This window comes from Pan paniscus, chromosome 10 (assembly GCF_029289425.2).
Source record: "Pan paniscus chromosome 10, NHGRI_mPanPan1-v2.0_pri, whole genome shotgun sequence".
NCBI classification, from domain to species: domain Eukaryota; kingdom Metazoa; phylum Chordata; class Mammalia; order Primates; family Hominidae; genus Pan; species Pan paniscus.
Genome location: NC_073259.2, coordinates 49,394,369 through 49,413,357, shown reverse-complemented (window position 1 = coordinate 49,413,357; position 18,989 = coordinate 49,394,369). Strand labels below are relative to the sequence as shown.

The 18,989-nt window shown below is 35.0% G+C and overlaps 1 protein-coding gene across 5 annotated transcripts in view; it reads right to left on the bottom strand.

Moving 5' to 3' along the window:
* Positions 1 to 18,989, bottom strand: part of NELL2 (neural EGFL like 2) — a 406,132-nt gene that overhangs the window by 251,653 nt on the left and 135,490 nt on the right. For all 5 annotated transcript variants that reach the window (XM_057299468.1, XM_034935992.2, XM_003825751.6 and 2 more), the window contains 6 exons: positions 18,718 to 18,891; positions 18,532 to 18,628; positions 16,113 to 16,185; positions 15,913 to 15,995; positions 14,892 to 15,020; positions 13,623 to 13,725 (listed from right to left, as the gene is read on the bottom strand). In XM_057299468.1, the coding sequence (XP_057155451.1) occupies positions 13,623 to 13,725; positions 14,892 to 15,020; positions 15,913 to 15,995; positions 16,113 to 16,185; positions 18,532 to 18,628; positions 18,718 to 18,891 (659 nt within the window). The remainder of the gene's footprint in view (positions 1 to 13,622; positions 13,726 to 14,891; positions 15,021 to 15,912; positions 15,996 to 16,112; positions 16,186 to 18,531; positions 18,629 to 18,717; positions 18,892 to 18,989) is intronic.

The window sequence follows — 18,989 nt, the reverse complement described above, 5'->3', positions numbered from 1 at the left end:
CTGAGGTCGGGAGTTCAAGACTGGCCTGACTAACATGGAGAAACCCCATCTCTACTAAAAGTACAAAATGAGCCGGGTGTGGTGCTGCTTGCTGGTAATCCCAGCTTGGGATTACTTGGGAGCCTGAGGCAGAAGAATTGCTTGAATCCGGGAGGCGGAGGTTGTGGTGAGCCAAGATTGCGCCACTGCACTCCAGCCTGGGCAACAAGAGCGAAACTCCGTCTCAAAAACAAACAAACAAACAAACAAAATAAAAAAACAAGAAATGTTTATACATTGTTAGTGGGAACGTAAATTATTAGAACCTCTTCAGAAAACAATATGGAGATTTCTCAAAGAACTAAAAATAGAACTACCATTCAACCCAGCAATCTCACTATATGGTATCTACATAAATGAAAAGAAATTATTATAGTATATTAAAATATATAGCAGGACTATTCACAACAGCAAAGTCATGGAATTAACATAAGTGTCCATCAATCCAGCCCATCAATGTAATGACTGGAAAAAGAAAGTGTGGCATATATACATCATGGAATACTACACAACTGTAAAAAAGAATGAAATCACATCTTTTGAAGCAGCCATAGATGGAGCTGGAGGCCATTAACCTAACTAAAATAACTCAGAAACAGAAAATCAAATACTGCATGTTCTCACTTATAAGTGGGAGCTAAACAATGGGTACCCATGGACATACAAAAGGAAATAACAGATGCTGGGGAGTTCAAAAGGGAAGAGTAGAAGGGGCGTGAGGGTTGAAAAATTACCTACTGGGTATCATGTTCAGTATTCAGGTGATGGGCACACTAAAAGCTGAAACTTCAGCATTATACAATATATCCATGTAACAAACCTGTACATGTGCCCCCTGAATCTATAAAAATAAAATACATTAAATATGTTTTAAAACACAACAAAAAAATAGAAATTGTCAACAAACATAATGAAAAAAAAATTCAACCATCCAGATTTTTACCTCCACTTTAGTCCTTTATTCCAGACTCCAGGCTCAAATATCCAACTAGTTGCACTACATTGCCACTTAAATGGCTAACACACCTCTTAAACATAACATGTCTAAATTGAACTTGATCTTAGCCACTCTCCCAAATCCAGCTCAATTACCAGCCTTTCCAATCTCAGGTATTAGCAACTCTGTCCTCTTACTTCCTTGATACAAAAACCTTGTAATCATCCTCAACTCCTCTCTTTCACTCATACCCATTTCTCACCATTAAAATTCCTGTTGGCTCTACCTTCAAAATATAGTACATCCAAAACCTAATCATTTCCCATAACTTCCACCTAATGAAGCCACCATCATTTCTTCCCTGTATAACTTCAAAAACAGACCTGTCTTGCCTAAAATGTGTAACCAGCAATCCACTGCCCTTGGCGTAATAATAAAACTCCTTAATTTAATGCCATCCTACCTCTTCAGCTGAAACTCATAGTATGACTCTCTGCACAGCAGTCACCTCTGCCACCTTTCACAACATGACACCTCACTACACAGAGCCTCTGAATATTCAATCTCTCAGCTTACACATTCCTCTTTCTCCCCTTCACTAGTTAAATGCTATTTTTTATTAGAACTCAACTCCAACATCTTTTTCTCAGGAATACCTTGCCTGATCTCCCTAATGGTAGAATTTTACTTATTTCAGGTGCTTTATCAACACCTTAATACTGCACCATTGCATTGCATACTTGACCATTACATGATTACAGAAAAGATATTTGGTGGTAAAACACTTATTTCACCTTTATTTCACTTAATTTCTATATGCCTAGAAAAATCATTCCATATTACTATTTCTAGATCATTTCAAGAAATATTCTTCAGCTCATAAATTCATTCCTAGGCACATGGAAAACTCAGCCCAGGACAGTTAATCCAATTCTTACATCCCATTTCATATTCTACTGATTGTCTCCCCCAGCTCTAAGTCCTTCAGCATTTAGGAACTGTGGTCTGAAGAGACATTAATACATTAAATAAATCAGTGAACAAGTACAATGTGCATCTTGTTCTATACCAGCCCACTCCCTCCCTTCTTTCCAACTAAGAAATAAAAGTGACCTTTCTGAGATTCAGGGCCTGAGAAATGCTGGAGGTAGACTACAAGCATGAACATAGATGGGCAAATTATTAACATTGCTTTGCCGTAAAAGGTCCTAATTTGTGGTCAGGAAAGCTCATTTTTTTATTGGTTTAAAAGCATGATGCTTACCCACAAAATAGTATGAAAAGAATACGTTATCTACTGCATTTTTTCCTCTTTCTCAAAGCATAATAAAGGATTAGCCTCCTAAATCTAATAATAACGATTTAGGCAAACAAACAAACAAACAAAAGGCTCTTGGTTTGTGTTTTCTTACAAAGAATGCTACAGTAAATTACAATATCCTAAAACTGGTTAAAAAGGCTTGAATAGGTTAAACAAAGACCAAGAGAATATCCAGGGCCATCTGCAAACACTTGCTTTTAGCATCATGAGATATATTTGTGCGGGCTCACTAACTCCTTGTAAATCACCATCTTTAAAATAACTTCAAGAATCAAGTGGTACAGAGCACAATTCTACGAGAAAGGATTAATGGGAGAATTTTTACAAAGGAGGAAAGAGAAGTTAAGCTTATGGAAAATGCATTATCCTAAATTTTTCTAATGCTGTATTGCTTTTATTAATCTTCTTATCCTTACAAGATTTACAATAAAAAAAACAAAGACTTCAACGTATTTGGAGTACTAATAGTTAGCAAGTTGGAAGAGAACAGTTTAATTTAGCATTGAGACAGCACAATCTTTCTCAGCAGAACTACCCAGCATAAACTAAAACTATTTTATGGGACTACCCCAAGCTACTAAAGGCCTGGGAAATTAGACAGGTGTGATTTATTCCACAAGTATTCAGAAAAAGACCTCATCTAATACAAATGTAAAGAAAAGTTTTTCAAAAAGCTTTTGGGACCAAAGAAGAATTCGACATTATCACTGACTTCTAAGAATTCCAGTTAATAATCAAGGTAGGTCTAAACCTTTTACATAGATACTTTTAATTTTAACTCAGTGTGTTTTCTCTACTCTTTATTTATCAAAAACAAGTAAAATCCAACCAGAAGGCATTTGCTTTTGAAATTTCTCTTCCTGAACTATCAGAATTGATAGTTTCTGTTCCATGTATGAAGTCTTACAAAGTAATGAAAAGTTATGCTTTCAATAATAGGCATACACATTTCATTTTAATACGAAATACTAGAAGATTTACTTTTGATTTTTCTCTCTTCTCTTACTAATCATATAGAAATAACTATTATAAAATCATATTTTCTAAGTACTTACATAATCATTAAACATATGGGTAATTAAAATCCTTGATGTCTCCAGAACATCACAAACTAAATTCTCCATTCAAACTAATTTTCTATTTCCATTGATGAAATATGTTACAAATCATATGAGACAATGTATAAGAAACACTGCATATGTTTAAATTGTGGTGCTGCCACTTTACTAGCTGGCTTATCTCAGGCAACAGCAGTAACCTCCCTAAGCTTCACTTTCATCTGTAAATTGGGAGCCATTATGAGAAACAAGAGCTTTCACACTTAGAAAATACTTTTAAAATGTCAGCTTAAAACATCCCTAAAACATATCCTGACATCTTACTGCATACTTAAGATCAAAAAGAGAGAGAGAGAGAAAAAAAAAAAGCAATACTGAGCTCCTGGACAGTCAGGGATGCACACCTGTTAGCTAAGTCCTTGCTAATCGAAGCATGTTCCATGAACCAGCAGTGTTTGCCTCACCTGGGAACTGGTTAGAAATGCAAACTTACAGGTCCCACCCTGAAACACTGATTCAGGATTCTTATTTTAACACAATCTCCAGATGATTCCTATCCCCATTAAAATTTAAGCGGCACTGAGCTAAGTGACGTGCTCCTGTATACAGACCTTACAGCTTGTCTGAAAAAAATTCAGGTCTCAGCAAAATTACCAATGTTATGAATCATGGGGTCACCTTCCAATGGTTAAAATCATAAATAATTATATCTGCATATTATCTATTGTGCTATATGGACTTCAAATTATCTTTCCTGGGTTACTGAGTTTGTTGCACAAGTATTTGTGAGACATCTCTTTATAATTTGCAATAATATTGATAAGTGAGGGTCATTATGAAAGCAGCCGAGAATTTTTTTTTTAAGTTCACAATGTAACTAAAGTATAAAACAGTCAATAACTCCAGATCTGAGCCTTAAATCCTAAAACCCTGATATGGCCCTATGGCTTAACCCAAATTCCAGAGACCATGTAGCCAGTTCCCTAATATAGACAACATTCTAGCAACTGAGGTGAAACGGGTGTGAACAGGAGCTGCAGCTATTTAGAAACGAAATCTAAGTGAGGCTCTAGTACATAATATAGGTGAAATATATACTGTGGCTCAGAGTGGGATTGCAGCAGATATTCTGACAAATAGATATGTTACCAGCTTAACATTCCTAAATTGGAAGAAGCTCCATTCTTACCACCACCAACTCCAGGAAGAATTTTTAAGGCAATTTCATGTGGTATTTTTTTATAGTTAAATATTTTTAAATTGGGGGCCAGATTTTGCATAAAAGAAAATGTGCTTAAACTGTACTCCATCTCAACCATCTTTAAACTGAAATGTGTCTGAATTGGCAGGGTGCAGTGGCTCACGCCTGTAATCTGAGCACTTTGGGAGGCCGAGGTGGGCAGATCACTTTAGGTGTTTGAGACCAGACTGGCCAAAATGGCCAAACCTCATCTCTACTAAAAGTACATAAATTAGCTGAGCATGGTGGCTGGCACCTGTAATCCCAGCTACAGGAGGTGGAGGCTGCAGTGAGTCAAGATTGTGCCACTACACTCCAGCCTGGGTGACAGAGCAAGACTCCGTATCAGAAAAAAAAAAAAGAAAGAAATGCATCTGAATTCTGCTTTATCATAATCATCTCTAAACTGAAAAAGTGAATTCCTTTCTGTCCCTTCCTCATACTAAGCTCCCATATCATTACGTTTTCTTTAATTCTTAATCTATAATAATTTTATACCATTTATAAATATGTACAGAAAACTGAAGGCCACATACCATTTTCAAGGTAGCCATTGGAGAGGCCAGTGCAGCTGGGTTGTTGTTTTGTACGTTTGGTTGAGGACATGGGTGCTGTGGCTTTATTCTCCAGTGGGCACTATGTTGTCCCTTTACCTTTATTGTGCAGTTGGGTTGTCGGAATTGCTACTTTCCATGTAATTGCCAAAATCAACTTCTAAGATGCTTTAAATTGCATATGTCTCATTCTTCCCTATTCTTACTTCAAAATGCAATTTTGTATTATCTCAATTGAGAACAAAATAAGCTCATTTTTAAACAATTACTTAACAGCACTGGAGATAAAAAGTTGCATTTTCTGCCTAGGTTGAGTGTTTTTCTTCTCTCTTAAATTGGGTCTCCTATGAATGATACCTAGATTATCACTCTTTTGCTTTGGTATAAATCTGAAATCCTCTTACTTATTTCAAAGACTTATGATACTAAGAAGGAGGACTAGCCTTCTGATCACCTAAAGAATCTCATTTTGGTCCCCTAGAACTGTGCTAGACAGTTTGATTTAATTATTATTGCAGATAGATTTGCATAACGCTTTCTTCTGAAAAGTCTTTGGTCACTTAAGCAATGCCATTATATGTGCAGAGACATTCTTTTGAGAAAGTGTAATGGGACATGAAAAATAATAAAATCCACAAAACACATTTATTCAAGGATTTTAATAATGAAGAGAAATTGCAATTCAGAGTGAAGAACTAGAAGCTGAGTACTCTCTATTATTTTTTAATAAAACATAATTAAATAGGCACAGTATAATGCCTTAGAGCCAGAGGACAGTATCTATGTTACGTCTACCGGAAAACCCACTTTCATATCAGACAAAAGGGGAGGTCAATACATTCTTATGCCATCTGTGGAATTTACTGAAGATGCAGAACAGCAATTAATTTAACAATAATTTTATATGAGTGCACCAGACAACATTGTTTGTGGTAAAACAAGAATGTTTGGGCTTCCATTGACTATTTCTCATTAAAAGATCTCCCATAAATTGCCATTTTCTTGTCAAGGTTGCCTGGGAAAGAGAACAAAAGCCCCCCAATGCCTTTTCTAAACACCTACTGAAACCCGGAGAGACGTGCTGTTTTCAGGCTTCCCTCAGCACTTCCACCTGGTGCTCCCTTGCCAAAGGAAGAAAACATCTGGGACCATCTTCTTGTAGAATAATTTGGCAAAAGCTGGCAATATTAAAAGTGTCATAGTCTTTGACCCAGCAACTCCACCCTTAGCAACTTACTCTATAGAAAAAGCCATAACACTGCACCAAGATTATGCATTAATGGCTTCCTGCAATATTATTTCTCATAACAAATGTATAAATTAGTTAGAAACAATCAAAATATCTTTAGAGAGGGAATAAATAAAATAATAAACTATATAGTGGAATAATATGCAACTATTTTTATTTAATATGAAAATATCTCCAATATATGTTATTAACAAAAAAACAAAGTTCAGGAAAATGCTTAATATCATTTACAATATATAAAAAGCCTAGACAGGCAATGTGAGTAGACACATTAAAAGTCATCTGGAGGGAAACACAAAAACCAGAAGTTTGGAGGAGAAAGAATAGGGAGGTGTTTATGTTTCATTTTATATCTGTTTGCATGGTTTGCAGATTTACTATATGCATGCATTATTTTTAATTAAAGCATTAAAAATACTGTACTAGGATTGGGAAGAAAGAATGGTAGAGTTAAACTACTTACACTACCCAGGACTAGCATACAGGACACAGCAGCTAAGTCACTGTGACATTGTAATCACTCTGTGATTCTGCCCTACATTTCCCTGGCATTCTAGCTCTGCTATGAGCTGACTAATTAACAGTAGATTTATATTTTTCTAAAGATCATTAAAATATATCACATGCTGTCTCACAGCCTTAATCTGAAGGCTGTATTGTTAATTATTCTAGTTTATTAATATATTGCCAATTCGGTATTTTTCCACTGATTGGACATCATTTTTTTATAATGTTTAAAAGGTAGCAGCATGCCAAGTGCGTTTTTAAAGGTTTTTTTTTTTAATTAAGATAAAATTAATGACAGTACAGTATTTAGGAAGCCTACAGGATTATCTTGATGAAATCTCTCTTTAAAAATTTAGCTATTTGTCTTTAGAGAAAACATTCCCTATCAGAAGCTCATTATCTTAAAGTAATATACAAGTGAACTATTTTCTTGCCTATTTGTCACATATACCTATAGAATTATAAAAGTGTTCTAATTCTATGATTTATTCAATGTTATTTCAAATACTAAATTAAAGTAATTTTAGTGAGAAAAGACCGTCCAGACCAAGGCTGGATATGTGATTTCCAGTGACACCATTAGCTTTCAGCTCAATTTTTTGCTGTGTCATAAAATTCCTTATTGACTACAGACTTTCAAGAAATATTCTTAAAACAGCGCATCTGATACGTAAAACAACACACCTTTCTTTTGATTGCTACTTCTACCTTTTTCATTATTACATAATTCCTCTCATTTTATATTGGCATTCTATTCATGTGGCCCCTCGTGTCTCTATCACACCAACTAATTTATAATTGTGTTCATGCATGAGAACCTCCAGTACATCCTAAATATTTCCCATGCTTCCAGCATTATTGTAAAAATAGCTATGTTTACCGGTTACTTTGTTTCAAAATTATTTTCTTTTTCACCATAGCCTACATAAATTATGTTTTCCCCCTCTGTTAAAAACAAAAAAAAAAATTATTGGTGAATTATATTCTGCTGATTTTTGTTGAAAAGTCAAGAACACATGTTCAGAAATCTCTGATTCCATTTTATCAGATTATCATCCAATTTTTAAAATCACTAAGTACTTGAGCAGCAATCATTTAATCTCCACTACCCTTACGTTGCTACACATTTTAAGGTGACAGGACTAGAATCATCTATATTGATGTGCAAATAAAATAAGCCTCCCAAATTACCACTTCTACTAAAAGCAAGAAAATAGTTCTTTGGAAAAGTATAAATAGAAAATACTTACTCTTACTTTTTATTATTTAATATTAATGAAAGCAGCCCATAAATATACAAAAAGGCACTCATCTTCATTAGTCACCTGGGAAATAACAAAATTAGGCCGCGGTACAATATCATTTACCAACATCATTTATCAGAATGTTAAAATTAAAAAGACTAAAAATGCCAAGTGTGGGTGAGGGTGTGGGGCAACTGGAATTTTCCTACCTTGTTGGTGAGAAAATAAACTAGTATAAGCACTTTGGAAAACTGTTTGGAAAACTGGTTTTGCCATAGAGTCAAACAGTTTTACCCTCTGACCAAACAATTCCACTGTTTTAAATATATACCCATCAAATACATACATAACTAAGACCAAGAAACATGTAAAGAATTATTCTATGAGTACTATTCACATAGCCCAAATCGGCAAACTACCTAACTGCCATCCAACAATAGACTGAATTGTGGTACATAAACACAAATAAAATATATGCAGCAATAAGTATAACTGATCTGCAGTGGACGTCAAAATGATACAATAAGTATGAATGAGATGCAGCTACATTTTTGACCCGCATCAGAAATATGGATGAGCCTCACAAAGGTGATTCTGAGTACAAGAAGCCAGACACACAAAACAGTACATAATAATGAGATATGAGTTCTGGGTTTCAACCTTGATTAAGATACGCCCACAATATTGAGGAAGAGAGTGGTCTTGGGGAAATCAGGACACAATTTGAGAGAAAAAAATTACCATGCATTACATACTATTTGATCTTAGTAATGTCACAATCTACCTGGCTTCATTATTCTTCTATAAAATGGGAATAATGAAACCATACCTCCCAAAAGCAAATGGCTATTTCAAAGAACCCTTGAGGTCCTACGTAGCTTTAAAATCTAAAGCTAATGAACTAATGAGATCATTTCACTACTTTGTATTTTTATCAATAAAAACATGAGTGACTCTTTTAATAAAAACAGTAATAACAGTTAACATTGTTCTAAGCACTTTACATTTATTACCTATTCAATGCTTACACAGCCCCTATAAAGTAGATGCAATTGTTATTTCCATTATACAAATGAGGCAACTGAGTCCATGAGAGGTTAAGCAATTTGACCAAAGTCTCACAGCTAATAAGTTGTGGAGTCAGAATTCAGACCCAGAAAATCTGACTTGTAACTCACAGAATTAACTACTCAATATGCAAAGATATTACAGTAAGTCCACTTTAACTAAACCAAGATGGCTTTTAAAATTAAGTTTAAAATAATCTGATGTCTAATCAGCACATAGAATATTAAAGTGTAATCTATATTATATACTGAAACTCTGACCTTGCTCAACCAAAAGAATGATGATTTGTATTTATTCATATAATTCTGGACTCTTTGGAAATACCACTTAAACTAACTGTTGCTACTAGGCAAATACCAACCAGTTCTGATGGTCACATTCACATTCCCTGTATTTGAGAACTCTCTAACAATGGAGGAAAGACATTACAGCATCAGTTCAGATTTGCCTCAGATTCCCTATTTTCACGAACCGCCTTTCCTGTGAAGCAGAGCTCTGTACACAAGCCTGAATCTACAATCAATATAAATAAATAAATAAAGGCATGCATCCATGTAATAGCATTAATATTCAGAAAAATTAAATTGTTTCCTAAATTCAGTGACTTTCAGTAACATTTGATTTCCTAGAATTTCAGTCAATTATTTTCTGATAATTTTTTTTTTAAATCTGGGTTGAGATTTTATGTACTTTAATCATATCTTGACCTCATTCTATTTCAGAGTTAAGGTCACCTAAAATATTTATACTTTCCATTTTCTACAGCTATCTTGAATATGTGTCACTAAATGTCCCTGTTTGCTAGTTGAGAGCCTGAGACCGGGATAAAGGATGTGGAGGAGATGGTGACTGAAAGGAAAGAGGATGAGTGGTGAAGGCAAACTCTGCCGCCTAAGACTCAACCAGGATTCCAAAACACCTCTGGTGAGCTTAGCAACTGGTCGATAAAAGTAGATCACTTAGATTAATTATAACAGATGGTTTTTTTTAAAAAAAAAAAAAAGGAAAGCAGGTTGTCAAACACAGCACTTTCAGATGGAACTTCTCTTGAGACCTCTAACTAACTGCATGTTCCTGAATGACTTGGAATTCTCCTTATTAGGAAGATGGAGATAATACGTACTTATAGAGCTGTAAAGATCAAATGAGGCACAAAGTATGTGTCTTGTAACCTATAGGAGAAATATGGCTTCATTATGGCTGTAATTACTATGGCTTTAACAATTTGGCCTTGGCATTCCTGCCTTTGGATTTTATCCTCTCTGTTTAACTCCAGCACACTATTTTAATGGTCCAGGCAGGAAATTAAGCCCCGCCTCCCAATGCTTTGTTTATGTAGATTCAACTAAAGAAAAGTCTTGGTTTCTTCTGACTTCTTTCCCAGAACAACAACCATCTTGCTATTCATCAGTATTTATATTCAGATAACGAGCTGGAGTTGAAGTTACCGAGGGAAAGTATAAAGGAAGCTGCAAAATAGGACTGCCCAGAAATGCGCAAACAACTCCGATGAAGCAAGCCTGAAAGCATTAAAGGAAGAGCACCAAAAAGTGACTGGCCACATGCACGTGTTTCGTTCATTTCAATCTTGGCAGAGTCACATTCAGCAGTTAGGTTATACGCTTTACCTTCCAAGGGCTTTAGAAACAGTAAGCGATTAATCTCTTTAAGCTGTTTTCAATAATAATCTATTTTATCAGGTTTTGTCATTAAAAAGGCAGTTGAGCAGAAGCGTTTCAAAGATAGGATCAATGTAGGGTCTAAGAAGAGGGCTTATATTTATATTTAAAAGAGTAAAAAACATAGGAATTTACTTCTACTCCACTAAAATTAGATTTTCATAAATTATAACAGTGACACTACTGTGGAATTAACATAGGAAAATAAGACTGTTTCTCCTCACATGCAATGGTGATACACACACACACGCACAAACACACATACAAGACATCAATAGACATGTGTAACTATTGGTTTCTCCCACTTTTTTTAAATACATATGAAAATCTGTACTATTTAAGTCAGTCAGTCAAAGGATTACTATTACATTTATTTTAAGTGTTATTTGTCTTCTACAAGACTTTTCAGAAGCACATTTTCTGGATATTGTCAGTGACTTATTTTTAAATTGTGCTTTGCAGAGACTCATTCCCAAAAAGAACCGCTAAGAATATTCACCATATGAACTAAATGCTTATTTCCCTAAGGGGAAATATCTATGGCTGTTTACTGAAATGTCTTGCTAGCTCTAGTAAAATGTTAAATTCATTAAAACTAAAATTTCAAATCTTTGAAATAACAAGCAAACATAAGCATGAACCCTCTCTATTCCTCTCTATTCCATGGTACTTATCTTACATATCATTAAATGTGAACAGAAAGATAAAGTCACTTAATACTTATTATTTTTTAGCCATATCTAACGAGGGCCTATGGATTTTTTTTTTTCATTATGTTGTGGTCTGCTCACTGATTACTCACTTCCAGCTTTAACTATTTTCTATATGAAGCAAACAGTTGGTTTTCAATCATTAACACCAAAGACTGCCTGAAACACTCTTCATTAATGAATCTCAAAACACTTTATCATTTCATTATGTCTAACCGCATGTTTATTGGGAAGAATTCAAGCATTAGTCCGATTTAGTCTGCAGTTTACTCTTGGTAACACAGGCAAATGGTAAGATGAGAATTGAAATTCACTTCTGACGAATCTCTCACAATGGCCCGTTATTTCAATCAACCTGTATCTAATAACACTGACATCACTTAATGCAAATCTGTCATATCCATGAATAACAACACAAAATTATGGATGGAAAGAAAGATAAAAGAAGTTAAAGCAGGGCAGGGCACGGTGGCTCACGCCTGTAATCCCAGCACTTTGGGAGGCTGAGGCGGGCAGATCACGAGGTCAGGAGATCGAGACCATCCTGGCTAACAGGGTGAAATCCCGTCTCTACTAAAAATACAAAAAAAATTAGCCCGGCGTAGTGGCAGGCACCTGTAGTCCCAACTACTCAGGAGGCTGCGGCAGGAGAATGGCGTGAACCCGGGAGGCGGAGCTTGCAGTGAGCGGAAATCATGCCACTGCACTCCAGCCTGGGCGACAGAGCGAGGCTCCGTCTCAAGAAAAAGAAAAAGAAGTTAAGGCAAAAAGTATGATTCCTTGCTATTGTATTATGAATATGAAGCCATATATGTATATATGGTCCTTCTTCCTTCCTCTTTCTAACCACCTACAAACAAAACTATATATTACCACAAGCCTCCTTTTATTAAGAGAAGTCCTAGAAAAATGCAGATTATTTCTCACCAAGGAAATTAGCTAGTGACATGTAAGAAAAATTGTATTCAATCCTTCCTAGTTCCACTGAATCGACTTGACTAGGCTAATACAGTCTTATGAGACGGACTGGCTTCAATGTAAAGCCTAATAGAATTAAATATAAATGCCTTCCTGAGGGAATTAAATCAACGGACTATGAAGCAACTTCTTGATTTTTCTCTGATAGCTTGTCACCCTCACCAGCAGTAGCACATTGCTACTGTCTCTCTCTCTCTCTCCACCCCGCCGCCACTTCTCCCCACTTTGTCTTTTTGAGAGTATACATATAAATACACTTGCATTTACAGAGCTCTATATATTCCACAAACTTTAAAACAACTCAGTTTTCATGTATGTTACTACTCCTTTGTGGAAAAAACAGCTAAATTTTTAAATACTCTTTTTAACAAAGGTTTAATTGAAGTCTTTTGAAGTATAAGAAAGATAAAGAAATTATTTCCATTATTTATTGAATGATCTAGAACCCAGTTAAGGGTAGTTACAGATGAGTCAAAAAGTATTTTCTGACAACCAAAGTGAACTGCTATATAATGACTGCTAAAAGGCAGAAAAGCTTCCACACATGGTGGTGTGAGCCTTTTTTTCCCTGAATGAAGGCCATGGCCCTTATCTACACTGGACAATCCTATAATAATGTGGACTTCTGTTGTTTGGGCTAATGGAACAGCATATCTTCTGCTGCTGAAGGCCACTTGTATCATGGATTTCCTTGGTTATTGCGGCCGTGTGAACCATTCTTAACCTATTTCGGAGACACTTACAATAAATAGTACAATTAGTGAAATAACTTCCAGTAAGTTTCTTACACATGTTTCCTACTACTATCACTATATGGAATAGATTACTCCAAGAAAAAATTGTTCTACTGGAATAGGGGCATAGCATTTTAAAATGGAAAAGAACTAATCAACCAAAACAGAGAAAGTATTCTTCCTTTATTCCATCACTTCTGAAAGCTATTTAGCTTGCCCAGATTAAACCAATGATGGGTGAATACTTATTAATACAGTGCTTTATTTTTCCAAAGAAAGTATTCATCATAAAAGTTATGCTCACATTTGCATTCCTTACAGCATTTGCCATCCACATACGCAAGAGCCGACTTAAGTGGGCAGTCAGGATTTGGGCAGATTAGAGTTTCACACTGGATGGTTCCATTCTGAAAAGGAAACAATATTTAAAGAATTTCCATGTTGGAGTTTAGTAGTTTTCAAGAATTTTTGAATTCATTCCTTAAATTTTAAACTCTTCATGTGAAGAGAACAGAACAGGCCATTGCCAGGAGGGGAGGCGGTGCTGACAATCACCACAAGGAGGCGCCAAACTGGAGCCAGGACCACCGCAAGGAATTTGATTCCTAAAGGTGGCCAGAGCTCCCAGGTAGCTGGCTGCTCGGGCTTCCCATTTTATTGACTTCACTATACCACATTCCATCTTCTACTCAATTTAACCTTTGCTCCCCATTTAAAAAATTTAGGAACATATCATGTTCCTGAATAAAAACTGTATCATGCACACGAACATGCACGCACGCACACACACATGCATGTGCATGCGCACGCACACACACACACAGTTCTGAACTACTTTTGATCTTTTCGTATGCATGATATTCTGTTTTTGAATAAACTGGATGAACTTTGAGAAATTTTTTAAAAAGCCTAATTCACATAGATGTCTGACTTCTTTCCAGAAAACCAGCTTTAACAGATGAGTTCATGTGTAATTTAAAAGTTTAAAACCAAACTCTTTGAACTTTTCTTTGAAAATGAACATATATTTCTGAAATCATAATGCAATAAAATATTCTACTTCATTAGCGAGCAATTAGCAAAATCACATTTATTTAAACTTTATAATTTGTATTCCACTGTATTAATAAACTATTAGATTGTCCCAATCATTTAAACTCTATCTAATTTGCTTATATTGCTCAATGTGGACACAATATTTAATGCTGCATATGACTTAGTTTCATGAAAATGCATTCATGAAAACACAAGGGAGAAAAATCTCTGGAAATGTTAAGGATAAGAGGATAGTCTTCTTTAGGAATCACTTTACCTAATTTAAATTGCTAACTTCATGTGTGTACCAATAAACTTAAACTTTATAGCATTCCTAAACCATAATCATCTTTAGAAGCTAGAAAGTGTTTTTAATAATGCAACACAGTTCTTTAGATATGACCAGGTTTGTTGGCACTTTAGTGTTGTGTCTTGAGGAAATGGGTCTTGAAATTTTCATGATTACATTGTTTTAATAAATTTTTAAAGAGTGGAAGCATCTGAGTTCCCTTAGTCTCAACTCAAATAGAAGCCATACCAGGCATGTGCAGTTCTTACAGCCGTCTATCCAGGACTCAAATTCTCGGTAGGTGGTTCCCTTCATGGTGCAAGTCCTTTCACAATAGCACTGATCCAATCTATTCATTCGCTGTTCAGCTCGAGACAGCTGTGGCACAAAAGAAGGGGTTTTACATTGTTCATCCTTCCAGCAACACAGAAATGTGAAACACTCCAGCAGGCATCTTTTTTTTAAAGTATACAGCAGTAATGATGGCTGTGCTTATCAACCACTTGCCATAAACATATTTAAGACTTTAATTTAATTTAAAAGAATGTTTTTTTCTCTCCTCTTCCTTTTGTGATAAATTTGCTCCCTGCCTTAGAAACAAACAACATAACTTATAAGACATAAATCAAAGGTTAATTCAAAACATCACTCAAATGCAGAGAAGCACTTTCCATTTAAAAGAAAAATGTTTAATTTCATTTATATGCTTCTTCAAATAAAAAAATAAAATTCAGAATTTATATTGTATAAGAAACAAATCATACACCATACAACACAACCATCAGGTAATCTGTAACTACTATACAAAATTACAAGTCTAGTGAAATTGTAGGTAAACCTGACATGTGCTTAAGATATTAGTAAATAATCCTAGAACTGTAACATAGTGGTAGAAAGCATTTATGGGACCATTTCTTTGATACAATTCTGGTGTCTATATTCTTTACACTGTCCTACTGCCTCCTTGCTTGTAATGAAAAACTGAATAAAAATAAATAATAATAAAAACTAAACAATAAATCCTCCTGTAGTAAGCAGTGTATAAATTAGGTAATCTGCCTCATTCCTGATTTACTGAATTATTTGTTATACAGATGGCTAGGGTTTTAATATTTATAAGCCTTTCCTTAAGCAGAGATTTAGATTCAGTCCTAGCAAACAGTATAGTATAAGAAGAGCCTCAAAGGTGAAAATGTATGGTTATAAATGGAAGTATTGGGAACATCAAGGATTTTTAAGCTTCCACACTGTATTTTTGAGTAGCTTTTACCTTGGCTGATGTTTTGGCTAAAATATCCTGTAGCTCCATGATTTTCTGCACAAGTCCATGGAAGTCATTGCAAGTTGGACAGGCTGGAATTACAAACACTACATTTGGTCAAGATGCATTTATAAGGGGTTCAATCTGGTTAAGTCTATGCTGACAAGTAATATATGGGGACTCCACAGTGCAAGAACTAACAGACTTACTGCGATTAAGATCTGGGCACTGAGCAATAAATCCCTGGGGCATGACAAGTAATTGGACATCTTGCATTATACCCTGTGTGTGAAAAATAGAAAAAAAAGACATATTACTTTCATTTACCCAAATTATGTTCAATGGTCAAGTTCATGAAGGAAAATATTACAGAACACACTCACTAAAATCCCTGAGTAAAAAGTCTTTGTTAATACATTATTTCCACTTCATACCAAAGGGAAAGAAATTCATCAGGCACAATAGATGATTACCCATGTATTCTCTTATTGATAATGTTTTTAAAGCCTTAAGATTAAATGTCAAGATATAATTAAGAGGCAATAGTTATGTTGTTTTGAGAAGTTATTTTTAGTTAGCCACTGACGGGCTTGAAAATGACCTTTAAAAAAATCAACCTGATAATAATTTCTAGCTTCAGCAACTCTGAAATTGATACCAATTTTAAATTAACTTTAATTATTAAAGAAAAGGATAGAAAAACTGAGTCATGAAAGCATGCTCATTTGAGCATCTCATGAAAGTGGGATCTTTTAAAACTAATTTCTCAATTTAAAAAGGACAATAGATTCATTAAACAGCTACAGCAAAATATAGTGATGAGTTCTTATGAGTACAGAAAGTTTAAAATGAAAATTTTTTAAATGTCAGCTGGAAATGACCTGTTTTACATAGAAAATTTTATCACATGTTTATAGGCAAAATTTACATGCATACTTAGTCATTAAGGTATAATTAGCTTCCAGCTTGCTGGGCTCCTAAAGCAAAGACCAATGGTGGCTCAGAAATGATCTATCAGACACATCCAGCTGTCTCTTTTATCTGCCACACTCCCCCCATTTCTTCATGGCCTTTATATATTTTATTAAATTAATATTTTACTTTATCCATTTGAAAAATGCAAACAAAATATCTAATGATAGGAATAACAGTACCAACATGACATCAATATAATTTTAAACGTACCTATAAAGATTTACCAGTCAAATACTGGTCTCTATGTCTTGTACATGTTTAATCTGATTAATAGCATGTATCAATGTGAACGATAAATATTTAAGTATTTTTACTGTGTGGGTATTACTGGATCCATTGTGTGCTTGGGCCTAGATTGATGAAATAAATTGTGTACCAACTCCTATTACTTAGAAGCAGCAACATAAAAACAAGGCTATCGTGTACGGTTATATAGTTTATGCACTGTACAACTCTAATGGATACTATTTATGGACTACAATAAAGAGAATGACCCCCAGAGTTGTACACATAATTGACATGTGGAGATTTTGAGGCCGCACTTAGGCTCCATGGGAAGGACTGTCATGATTAAATAGAGATGAGATTTGGGACTCACAGCACACATCTGCTATCCCTTACCTGGGAAAAGCGCATGGTTTTAGGATTTGCAAGCATGGAACCAATTTCCTATTTGTGTCACTTACTATTTGCCTATCTTTAAGCAAGTTACTTTACCCCTCTGTGCAGGTTTATGCATAATAAAACAGAAAAAAAGATGACCCTGTATCAAGACTAGCAAGGCTACAATTAGATGGAATCATATATTTCAAGTATCTGGTTTCCTGGTAACAGGCAATGCTTAAATAAGTTCCCAAAACACCTTTACAGAATTATAAACTTTGCGTAGAAAACAATTAAATTCACTGGTATGTGATCTACCTTGAAATCTATGAGTTGAACTATCACTTATCATTGTTTGATTTGGTAATCATTCATCGAGCCACTTCCATGTTGTAGGGACTGTCATAGCCACTGGGGGAAAATGATTGCACTATGGGCTTGTAGCCAAGCAATTCTCTGGACTTTATTTCTTCATCTTTAAAATATGGAAAGTTAAATGACATGTCCCTTAGAGCCTCTCCAATGAAGAAATTCTATGAAGTGTTGTCTCCAAGTACATATTAAAGGAAAAGATATAAATTATAACTGCTTTCTCTTTTGACAGATTTGTGCACATATGTGTATTCCTTTCTCACTTTCTGCAGTACAAGGAGACCATGAATAATATATACTAAAAAGCTTTCAATCCACTATTAACATCTTTGTAAAAGTATCATCAAAAGTTATACTTCAGTGGTGGAGAGTTTATTTGTATGTTAACATTTTAGATTTTTATTGCTTTGAAAGGTTAATTCAAAGAATGACCTGTTAACTGCCCTGATTGCAGCCTTGTGATCATTTCTGTAATATCTAACAATTAAACTCATTGAAAAAAGAAGAGAAAATAATGTCTGCTGGCTAAAATATTACTGTTTAAAAAAAGAAACAGACACAAATTTTCTAACTTACAAATCAAATTATTTTGTTTCACACCATAAAAAGTAAAATCTACTTTTTGAAACTCATTAGAAAGCATTTACATTTCATTCTCAGACTTTTACCAAAAGATACCTTAAAATATCCATGTGCATTATTTCTCTGTCCTAGCCAAAATGTTGTGCCTAGAGGCAAGTCTGTGGAGGGCTTTTCTACTACCCTTTCATAAATTCTGCAAAAAAGAAACATCAAAGAAAGAACGTGAGTAGACAGTCATTTCTTAGAATCTCCCATTTCCTAAAATGAGGACACTACACTTACTTATTGCAGTCAATGTGTAAAATCAAATGGGAAGCACTGATGGCTAAGGAGAGCTTGTGCCACTTGTCATCAGCCAAAATGTAAGGAAACACTTCTGTGTGAGGGCGGTGACTGCCTGAGCGGTAATGCAGTCTGACTTCATTCCGATGGCCACTACTTTCCAGTTCCAGGTACCTGCAGAGAGAAGAGCCACATGGGACACATTAAAAATAAAGTTCAAAAATGATTGAGGTGATCTCTGTCTACAGGATGGAATAGATGTACTTTTCCTA